This window comes from Lontra canadensis, unplaced genomic scaffold (genome assembly GCF_010015895.1).
Source record: "Lontra canadensis isolate GAN:19392208 unplaced genomic scaffold, GSC_riverotter_1.0 scaffold88, whole genome shotgun sequence".
NCBI lineage: Eukaryota > Metazoa > Chordata > Mammalia > Carnivora > Mustelidae > Lontra > Lontra canadensis.
Window position 1 is genome coordinate 223,200 of NW_022631082.1, and position 11,448 is coordinate 234,647.

Genomic DNA, 11,448 nt, shown 5'->3' on the forward strand with positions numbered 1-11,448 from the left:
AAGCAGGCTCCCTGCTGAGCAGAGAGCCTGACTCGGGGCTTGATGTGGGGCTCAATCCCAGGACCCTGAGACCATGACTCAGTGGCTTAACCCACTGAGCCACCCAGGCACCTCTTTATTTACTTTTAAAAAGATACACTATTTTTCAGAATAGTCCTATTTACAGAAAAAACGTGAAACTAGAACAGAGTCACCCCGTGAAATGACGCATTTCCCTATTACAAACATCCGACCTTCACGCGCACCTTTTCTTGATCATCCACGACCCGACATTGACGCGCCATGAACTGAAGTCCCCCCGATATTCAGATTTCCTCAGTTTCCCCCTCGTGTCCTTTTCCTGTCCCAGGACCCCTGCCAGGACACCACGCAACCTGAGGCCATCACGCCTCCTGAGGCACCTCTGGGCTGTGACAGTTTCTCAGACTTGCCTCATTTGTGAGTTTTAGAGAAATTCCTGGCTTTTTCCCAGAGATTCATGAATCGGGGAGCATCCAGTCTAGCGGGTAGACCAAAGCTCCCGATTTCCTCTGTTTTTGCTGATCCTGGGCATTCTGAAGCACGCTGGTCTGGGATTGCATTTGTTCCCCCAGCTTCTAGAACAAAGTAAACTAGGTGACTTACACAGCAGACATTTACGCTGTCAGCTCTGGAGAGCAGAAGTCAAAAGTGTGGCTGGGAGGGCCCCTCCCTGCTCCCGGGGAGCTCCAGGCACCCCTCGGCTTGTGGACTTGTCCCTCCATCACAGCCTCCATCTTCACACGGACCCTTCTCTTGTGTGCGTCTGTATCTGTGTCCACATTCTCATCCCTTATAGGGTCACCAGTCATACTGAATGGGCGCCCACCCCAATGACCTCATCTTAACTTGATGACATCTGCAAAGACCCTGTTTTCACAGAAGATCACATCCCCACATCCCAGGGGTTAGGACTTGACCATATCTCCTGGACAGTCCCTTGGTGAAGGTTTGCCTGGCATTTTCCTCACAATTGGGCTCAGGTTACGGGTTTTAGGACCACAGAAGCAGAAGGCCATTTCTGCCGCATCGTCAGCCTGCCACCTCTGCGGACCTCGTCACCTGGCCGAGGAATCACCCAACTCTTTTGAAAACCTTTTTTTTTTAAATCATGGAAAGTATCAAACCTACAAAAGCAGGGAGGAGAGTCAGTGCTGCACGTGGACGTTTGTGGGCTCAACACATGTTGGTAGAAAAGACCAATGAAATCCAGACTGGGCTCATTACGTATTCATGATTGCTGTATTAAGAAATTAAAAACATTTGCACAGACCCCTAAAGGGGAAGTAGGCCCCAAAGCCAGGACGGAGACCCAGCCCTCCTAGGCCAGTACTGACCCCTCCCTGGGTCCACGATGACAGGGTCCCTCGTCACTGATGGGCACAAGTCACAGACGTTTGTTCACAAACCAAGCCCGCACGTGGCATTAGCTGCTGTAACTCTCTTCCTCAGGAAGCAGCCCCCAACCTTTTCTTCTTGGTCGTTTATCTGTTGAAGAACCCAGGTCATTTGTCCCGTAGAACTTCCCAGCCTCCGGACAGGGCAAGGGGCATCCGCGGTGTCGACAGATGTGTTCCTCGTTCCCCATAACCCCTGCGAACTCACCTGTCTGGAAATGGGATTCCCAGGGGGGCCTGTGAGCCTCCACACTGAACCTCTGCTTGGTTCTCTCCGCGCTGGTCCCTGCATCTCTGCGCCTCTCCAGGAGACACACAATGGAACATCCAGCTCATTCTCTCTGTCTTCTGTGTTTAAATTGATCCCTGGGTTTAAGGGGCATCAGTCTGATTCATCGATCACGAATTTGCCCACGAGCCTTTCTCCCGATGGTCTTAGCAGCCATTGGGGAATGTTCCTCAGAAACATCATTTGGGACCACAAAAATGGTGATATCCTAATGCTTTCATTTTCTCTGCATCTTTTGCCTGGAACAATTCTATTAAAAAAAAAAAACACTTGATTGAAAGCAGGGTCTTGAAGAGCTACTTGCACACCCACGTTGCACACCAAGAGGTTGGAGCAACTCGAGTGTCTACCTGGGGAGGAAGGATAAACACTGCGCGGTCCATCCCCACGCGGGAACACGATCCAGCCTCAGGAAGGAAGGGACCCTGACTCCTGCCATGATGCGGAGATACTCCAAGGACACGGGGCTCAGCGAGAGCAGCCAGACCCAGAAGGACCCGTCCCGCAGGACCCCACTCCCAGGAGGGCCCCAGAGGAGTCCCGTCCACACAGACAGAGAGGAGAGCGTGGGAGCTGGGGCTGGGGCAGGGGTGGGGAGTCCGTGCTTCATGGGGACAGAGTTTCCGTGTGGGGGGATGGAATGTTCTGGAGACGGAGGGTGGGAGTGTGAGAGTGCTTCACGCCGCAGAGCCGTGCGCTCAGAGACGGTTACGAAGGTGACTGTCATGCTCTATGACAGCGTTACTCTTGTGCCCTCATGGCTCTGCCTCCTGCCAGGGAGCCCCCAGCAGGTGGGCCCCTCAGTCCTTCTGACATGCCCCCGCCAGACTTAAGAGTTCATGTTCTAGCCCAGAGGCATGCTTTGGGCTCACCCTGCCCTGGCCCCGGACCCCGCCATTTCTCCAAGGAGCCCTGCTTCTTTTGAATGGGAGGCGATATTTAGGGACCACAATCTGATCACAAAGCTAGGAAGGAAGTTGCAAAATGATTACAATGAACTTCCGTATGCCCCTCATCTAGGTCGCGGACGGACAAACCCCCTGCGCCAAGCCTGTTTTTTGCAAATACAGTGTTATGGGCACAGCGCCAATTTGTTTACATACTGTCCCCTGCAGCTTCCGCTATGACAGCAGAGTTGAGTAATTGTGACAGAGACAGTCTGGCCCGCAAAGTGCAAAATATTTACTATTTATCCCTTTGCGGAAAGAAAATCTAGATCCCAGAGCTGGATCCACCGGGGTAAACCTTTTGCTTTGTCTCTGCCTATAAGCATGATCTAAAAGCACATAATATATTCTATAGAAAACCTTCTCCTCCTTGTTCTCTATTTTTCTAAGTAATTTGAGAGTGTGTTGGAGACATCACCAACTTTCACTCGAAAACACCGCGCATTTCCACGAACAAACACCTTCTGTTATGTAAGCAAAGGACGATGGTCAAGTTCAGGCAATCTCGCGTGTATATATAAGATACAGCCCAAGTGAAAATCCCATCAGTCGTCCTGACACCGTGTTTCCCGGCACCTTTCCCCCCCACGCTCGAGTCCCTACTAGGTTCACTCCTGCACTTAACTCCAGGCCCCGTAGCAGCTGGGGGGTTGGGGGCGAGAGGGTCTCCTTCCATCCCAGACTTGATATGCAGCCATGCTCCTTTGTCTTTCTTGACTTTTCTTGACCTTGACCTTTGGAAGGGTGCAGGCCACTTATTCTGCGGGATGTGCCTCAGGGTGGGTCTGGGGGCTGATTTCCTCGGTCAGATGGGGGATACATACTTCCAGTGGGAACATCCCAGCAGCAACCCCGCCCCCCCCCCCCAGGATGCCCATTTATCACACTCCTAGTGATGTAAACACCATCTTCACTGGGCTTCCCCAAAAAGAGTTTCCTCTTTGTAACTCAAAAGTGATCTGTAGGGGGCGCCTGAGTGGTTCAGTGGGTTAAGGGACTGACTCTTGATCTCAGGGTCGTGGGTTCAAGCCCTGTGTTGGGTTCCACATTGGGCACAAAACCTACTTAAAAAAAATTTTAAATACTGGGGCACCTGGGTGGCTCAGTCGTTAAGCATCTGCCTTCAGCTCTGGTCATGATCTCAGGGTCCTGGTTTCGAGCCCCGCATTGGGCTCCCTGCTCGGCGGGAAACCTGCTTCTCCCTCTCCCACTTCCCCTGCTTGTGTTCCCTCTCTCGCTGTGTCTCTCTCTGTCAAATAAATAAATAAAATCTTTTTTAAAAATTAAAAATAGGGGTGCGTGGGTGGCTCAGTGGGTTAAAGCCTCTGCCTTCGGCTCAGGTCATGATCTCAGGGTCCTGGGATGGAGCCCCGCATCGGGCTCTCTGCTCAGCGGGGAGCCTGCCTCCCCCTCTCTCTCTGCCTGCCTCTCGGCCAGCTTGTGATTTCTGTCAAATAAATAAAATCTTTTAAAAATGAAAAATTAAAATTAAAAATTAAAAAAAAAAAAGGAACCCATCAGAAGACACTTTGAGATTATCCAAAGATCATGCTCCCCAACCAACTTCTACCCGATAACTTAACCCCCAGCACTGACTGTTGCCTGGGCCGGTCACTCTGTCCCCGCCACAAAATGGTGACAGTTGGGTTATTGGGGGTTGCCTCAGAGTGCGATTGCTGGGCCATACAGAAAGAATATTCTTTTTTTGCCCCCTAATTTGTTTTATTGTGGTAAAATGCACTTTACATAAAATGCACCATTTTAAGCATTTTCAGTCAGCGGCATTAAACACGTCCATAATGTCATACACCATCCCCCCCCACCCCCCTCCAGGGCTGTTTTCATCTTGTAAACCTGACCTCTGTCCCCATCAAACACCGATGGTGCCCCCCTGCCCCCCTGCGGCGCACAACCGCCACTTTCCGTCTCTCCAACGTTAAGGTCACTCAGTATTGATGCCCACACGGCTCCAGGCTTGTCCCCGCCAGGCTGGCTCCTGTGTCTCTGACCAGTCCCTGTCCTTCTCAGGGCACTTCCTGACTCTCTGGAACACCAAGATGTTCCAGGCCCATCAGGCCCCCTGCCTGCCCCGGTCCTGGAATCATCCATTTCTCCCAGGAGCCCCAAAGGTGGTGTTTAGAACCTGAGATCTGGGTGCGGGAGAGCTACGCCTGTTGTTCCTGGCTTGTCTCAGCAGACACAGTGACGCAACAGATTTTTGTTTCAATCATGGGCCCACGCTGATACCTTCCATGGGGTCGAGTGATGTGCGCTCCTATTCTGTATTTACATCATGTTTCCTGCCCAGCGTGGACCCGGATCTTTTTTTTTTTTTTAAGATTTTATTTATTTATTTGACAGAGATCACAAGTAGGCAGAGAGGCAGGCGGGGGGCGGGGAGCAGGCTCCCTGCTGAGCAGAGAACCCGATGTGGGGCTCCATCCCAGGACCCTGAGATGATGACCTGAGCCGAAGGCAGAGGATTTAACCCACTGAGCCACCCAGGCGCCGCCAATGGACCCGGTTCTTAGTAAGATCCCTACACTTGCTACTTTGCTCGTCCCATAATACACACGAGAGTTTCAGAATCACTACACCTCTACCCCTCCTGAAAACAAACCGACAACACAAAATTCATATTTCTTTTTCTGTAGTTCCTTTTGTCTTTAGAACAAGTGCATGTCCAAAGTCGCATGGGCTCGTTCTCCTCTATCTCTGTGTGGTTGTGGTTTTCATCTGAAACACAGTTCGGTTCCTCTGTTTTCGGTTTATGACCCATTCTCGAGCTTTCTTCCCCGCACCTTGTGGATTTAATTTTATTGTAGGATATAGAGAGCAAAAACAGAGTTTGAAAATCACGCGAGCAGGAAAGTCCAGAGGCTGTCATCCCCTCTTTCCACTCCATCTGCCACCCCCAGAGGGAACCGATCTCATTGCTTCCTGGTTTATCTTTCCTGTGTTTCTTTCGAGAAAACAAGCAGCTGTGTATATATTTCATTCCCCCTTCTTTGTTTCGCAGAAGGCAGCTTATCCCATATACCTCTTTGTATTTTTCCCCACTTAACAATACGACGTGGAGGGGGATCCGATCCACTCTTTTTCGTGGCTGTGTGGTACTCCACGCTGTAGCTCGCGTGGCTGGTCAGCGTCCCCCCTGCGTGCGGGCGCTCGGGCTGCTTCTGCTATTTTGCATTTACAAACAACGACGACTAACCTTTTGGAGGCGTACTTGTGCATGGTCAGAGCTGTCCCGGGGCAGGCTTCTAGAGGGGGGCTTTCTCTTCTGTAGCGTGGGGTAATCAGTGAGATTCAATAAGGTGAAATGCACACAGGCCTTCTGCCGGGTAGCAGGTAACTCGTGGCGTCATTGCCTCGATGGCTTGGCCTTGCTAGTCACACTCTGTTCTCTCATTACATTTACTTTAGTCCTGAATTTGCTCTGAGCCTAGAGTCAGGGATGCAGCTGGAGTGGGGGTTGGGGTTCAGTTAGAACCGGGGCTCAGCCTGGGCTTAGGGCTCAGTCCAGGGCCAGGTCTCAGTCAGGGTCAGGAGTCAGAGTTGTGGCTGGTCTATAGTCACACACTCAGCCAAGGTCAAGGTTCAGCCAGGAATCAGGGCTCAGTCTAGGATCAGAGCTCAGCCTGGGCTCAGGGTTCAGCCTGTAATCAGGGCTCATTCTGAGATCAGGGCTCAATTAGTGATCAGGGTTCAGTCCAGGGTCAGGGCTCAGTCCAGGCTCAGGGCTCAGCCTGGGCTCAGGAGTCAGTCTGGGCTCAGGGCTCAGTCCAGGATCAGGATTCAGCCTGGACTCAGGGCTCAGTCAGTGATCAGAGCTCAGTCTGGGATCAGGGCTCAGTCTGGGATCAGGTACCATTTCAGAGTCCAGGCTCAGCCTCAGAACACACTGTGTCCCTCTGTGAATGCGCCGACTTGGGTGGTTCCTTGTGAAGTTGAGACCAAAGCACAGTTCTCAGCCCTACAGGGTGGTACCGGAGAGAGACGGGGCTGCTTGTCCCCGCCGCAGCCTCACAGCCCCACTGCCTGGGTAGCCCTTGTCCCCACAGCCTCGTCTTCAGGTCCCTGCTTCTGCCTGGTCACCTGCAGTAACAAGAAGCGACGCCTTCCGCCAGGCAGACCCTGTGTCAGTGGTCCCCTGTAACTGTACTGTTCCCGGGGCTGCCCAGTGAGCAAAGGGAGGGGTGCTGCTTGGCGGCCACAGGCAGCTGGGCTGCCCTCAGCCCCAGTCCCCTGACTGCCCTGCCCCTGATGGGGATACTGGAGCCCCTCATGGGACCCCTGTGCCTCCCCCACCCAGACTCCTGAGCATGGTCTCTACTCTCACCCCTCCCCCACCTGGTACCCCTCCCCCCCAAAACTCCAGTCCTCAGCATCTCCAGATAGGCATGGGGGGAGTGAGTTCCCACTTTTTCTATGAGCCCCTCCCCCTCCAGAGGTGAGGGGTTGTCTTGAGCCGGGGCGGGGGGACTATCTTGGGGGGGGGTGTCCACAGCAGCTCTGCTCCTTAGCAGAACCAGCTCGGAGGCAGGGCAGGCCACCCCAGTAAGGAGGGTCCCAGCCGAGACCTATGTGGGTCCCTGTGCAGGTGTTTACCTCCCGCTGGAGACCGCTGGTACCAAGTATCCAGGCCTCAGCCTCCTCTTCTGCGCACAGACACGCAGCTGGTCCGTCCTGGGAATGAAACGGGAGGCACCTATGCCTCCAATGAGGTATCTGGGGGTGCTCGCGTGCGTGCCGTCACTTAACACACTTATTAAGCACCTACTGTGTGCCAGGCAGGCTTGGAGTGGTCCAGGAGAGCAGCTGGGGCCTGGAGAGGGTGGTTTGTGGGGGCAAGGGAGTTGCCCAGCCCAAGGAAGGGTGGCGAGCGCCCCGGGGAGGGGCGACCCATTTCCCATCCCCACTGGTGCCCCCACCCCTCCCTGGGCTTTCCAGGACCACAAGGAGGCAGAGACACGGTCCCTTGGCAGGAGCCGGGTGGAGCCCGGGTGGGAGCCGCCGACCGTTAGGATGCCCCTCCCTGTCCGCGGCCTCACCCCCAGCCTGGGGGGTACCTTGAACATAACAGGAAATTCGAAACAACAGGAAACCAAGGCCAGGCAGGCAGCGGTCGGTGGCGGGTGGCTCCACCCTGCCCCGGGCCCCAGCCACCCCGGGGCCTCAGTCTGCCCCAGGGGACCGCCATGAACAGCACGGGGTCCCCGCCAGGGGCCCCCGAGTCCTGCCAGCAGCTGGCGGCCAGCGGGCAGAGCCGGCTCATCGTCCTGCACTACAACCACTCCGGCCGGCTGGCCGGGCGGGGGGGCTCCGAGGAGGCGAGCCTGGGGGTCCTGCGGGGGGTCTTCGTGGCCGTGAGCTGCCTGGTGGTGCTGGAGAACCTCGTGGTGCTGGTGGCCATCGCGACGCACATGCGCTCGCGGCGCTGGGTCTACTACTGCCTGGTCAACATCACGCTCAGCGACCTGCTCGCCGGCGTCGCCTACCTGGCCAACGTGCTGCTGTCGGGCGCGCGCACCTTCCACCTGCGCCCGGCGCACTGGTTCCTGCGCGAGGGGCTGCTCTTCACGGCGCTGGCCGCGTCCACCTTCAGCCTCCTGTTCACGGCCGCCGAGCGCTTCGCCACCATGGTGCGGCCGGTGGCGGAGCGCGGCGCCAGCAAGCGCGGCCGCGTGTACGGCCTCATCGGGCTGTGCTGGCTGCTGGCCGGCCTGCTGGGGCTGCTGCCGCTGCTGGGCTGGAACTGCGTGTGCGCCTTCGCGCGCTGCTCCAGCCTCCTGCCGCTCTACTCCAAGGCCTACATCCTCTTCTGCGTGGGCGTCTTCGCCTGCATCCTGGCGGCCGTCACCGCGCTCTACGGGGCCATCTTCCGCGTGGTGCGCGCCAACGGCCAGAAGGCGCCGCGCTCGCCGGCCCGCCGCAAGGCCCGCCGGCTGCTCAAGACTGTGCTCATGATCCTGGTGGCCTTCGTGCTGTGCTGGGGCCCGCTCTTCGGCCTGCTGCTGGCCGACGTGTTCAGCTCCACCGACTGGGCGCAGCAGTACCTGCGCGGCATGGACTGGATCCTGGCGCTGGCCGTGCTCAACTCGGCCGTGAACCCCGTCATCTACTCCTTCCGCAGCAGGGAGGTGTGCCAGGCCGTGCTGGCCTTCCTCTGCTGCGGCTGCCTCCGGCTGGGCCTGCAGGGGCCCCGGGACTGCCTGGCCCAGGTCGGCGAGGCCCACTCCGCAGCCTCCACCACGGACAGCTCGCTCAGGCCCCGCGACAGCTTTCGGGGCTCGCGGTCGCTCAGCTTCCGGATGCGAGAGCCCCTGACCAGCATCTCCAGCGTGCGGAGCGTCTGAGGGGGAGCATCGGGGGCTCCCCGGGGGAGGCAGGAAAAAGGGCCCCCAGCTGGCAGTGGGTCCCGAGGTCCCACGGTCCCCCTCACAGCGCCTGGGCCCACGGAGGCCTCCCTGGAGGTCTCCCTGGAGGAGGCGGCTGCTCGCGGAAAGGGGAGGGGCCTGGAGTGGGGGTGAGTGGGTTTGCGATGAACGCCCCCTCCCCCCACCCCAGCTCCCTTGTGATTCTGGGGAGTCTCAGTCCCTGCCCAGCCTCGGGGGCGGTGGGGCTGGACAGCCTGGCAACATGGAAGTTCAAAAACGGTTTGTCCCAGCCTCCCTCTTATTCACCCGTGGGCTTCAGGGGCGACAGTGTGGGGCCGTGGCTTGGCTGGACACGTGCAAGCACGGGGACCCGTGGCCGGGGGGCTGTGAGTCTGTGGGGACTGGGGGTGTGGTTGTGCGGGGCAGCAGCAGGGTGTGGGTGAATGTGTGTGCAAGAGAGACAGAGAGAGAGAAAGCGAGAAGGAGGGAGGGAGGTGGGCACAGAGTGGGGTGTGTCTGTGTGTGCACAGGTGTGTGAGAGCTGCTGGGGGCTGCCAGGTGGGTCCCCGCCCCCTCGATCACTTCCACTTCCCCTTTCCCTCCCCCTTTGCTCATCTGGGGCCCCTGCGGCCTCTTCCCCATCTCTGGCCTCTGCCCTATCAGGGGCCCCATCTGGGGGCTGACAGAGTCGCAGCCGCCTGGCCCTCCTGGCCTCAGGGGATCTTGCCCACTCCTCTCCTGTTCCCTTTAGCACTAACTGCCTCAATCTCCCCTCCTGTGAAATGGGCCGATCGGGATCGATGGACCCCCATAGCCCGAGGCTGTGGGCACACACTCAGCGCTCGCCGTGGCACATGGTGTCCTGCATGTCCGACCAACTTCTGACGATGGTAGATGCTGTCCCCCTTGGGAGCCCCGGAGGCCGTGGTGTGCTTGACAAGTGGCCAGTGCGACTGTTGAGGTGAACTTTGAGTTTTGGTCACGCTTAAATGGCCCGTGGCACTCGTGGTGACCATACTGGATGGCACAGGGATATGCCCTGCATGCACGGCCACCTCTCCTGGTGGAGAGCTTGCTCTCTCTCCCTCCTTCCAGGCAAGCCAGTGCCTGTAAGTCTTGCCCGGGCTTGGGGGGCAGCACCTGCCCGCCACTTAGGAACAGGACCATTCTTCTCTGAGCCTGGGCTTCTCTGTGTGACGAGGGGCGCGGCGGCCCGGAGCTGTTCGCCGTGCTGGCCGGTCCCGCAGCCACTAGCCACGATGCAGGAAAATGAAATACAAAACACTCACCTTCTTGGTGCATTGGTCTGCTGGAGGTGCCACATCTCAGAGCCATAGAACAGGTGGCTGGACAGAAAAGGGTCCTCTCGCGGTCCTGGAGGCTGGAAGTCTGAAACCGAGGTGCCTGCGCGGCTGGTGCACCTGAAGTTCCTAGGTAGAGCCTGTCCCCCCTGCTCTCCTGGATTCTGCGGGTGTCCTCGGAGGCTCGTGGCCCCGGGAAGTGCCGTCCCGATTGCTGCCTTCATGCCTTCATGTGGCGCCCTCCCTGGGTGTCTGTGCCCGAATGCCACCGTTCTAGAAGGATGCCAGGCGTACCCTAAGGAACTCCTTTTTAGCTTGATCACCTCATAAAGACCCTGTCTCCAAACCCCGTCCCATGTGGAGGATTTCAACATGTGAACTCTGAGGGGACATAGTCCGGCCCATAATGTTTAGTGACCTGGGGCTTGCGACCACTGTCTCGGCTAGTGTAGACGCAGGACATGTCCATCATCCGAGAGGTCTGGATAAAGCTCCAAGCACGTGTCCAGGTGCACAATAAATTGGGATATTTTTATGTTTTCCTGATTCCTGTCATCATGTTATCCATGACAGCGCCAGGCAGGGCAGGGACTCGGCGGAATCGGGGGTCAGTAGAGCCTGGGCCACCCTGAAGTGTGCATGGGCCCGGCTGCCTCCTCTGCTCTCACAGGCTCTCTTCTGAGTGAGCTGAACTATTCGCTGGGCCTGCCCAGCTGGGGGCCTTTGCACTTGCTTTGTTGTCCCCACCATAGTGCCCTGCCTGGCATGTCCCTACCCTCAGTCCTAACTTGCCTGTCCCCCGCCCTTTCTTCAGGTCTGGGCTTTAGCATCACCTCCTCCAGGAAGTCTTCCCTGATCTTCTCCTCCCGAGGTTTCTTCTCGGCTCGCACAGCTGCCTGCACAAACCGCACTGATGGCAGCCATGCTCACTTCTGGCCACGCCTCCATCTCTTCCCCTGGACTAAATGCCCCACGAGGATGGACACCGTGGCAGTTTCTGGGTCATGACTGCGGCCAGAGCTCTGGGAGAACTGGACCCAACAGCATGCCTCCCTACAAGCCTTAGAAACCTCTTCCTCTCCTTCTTCCACTCCCCAGGCCCCCTCCCTGACAGCA

The 11,448-nt window shown here is 57.2% G+C and overlaps 1 protein-coding gene across 1 annotated transcript; it reads left to right on the forward strand.

Annotated features, from left to right (window-relative positions):
- The first annotated feature begins 7,685 nt into the window (after window positions 1-7,685).
- Window positions 7,686-9,313, forward strand: S1PR4 (sphingosine-1-phosphate receptor 4). Its single transcript, XM_032883522.1, has 2 exons — window positions 7,686-9,011; window positions 9,222-9,313. Exon 1 carries the CDS (start codon window positions 7,853-7,855, stop codon window positions 9,008-9,010), a length of 1,158 nt encoding a protein of 385 aa, XP_032739413.1. The 5' UTR covers window positions 7,686-7,852; the 3' UTR covers window position 9,011; window positions 9,222-9,313.
- The last annotated feature ends 2,135 nt before the right edge of the window (window positions 9,314-11,448 follow it).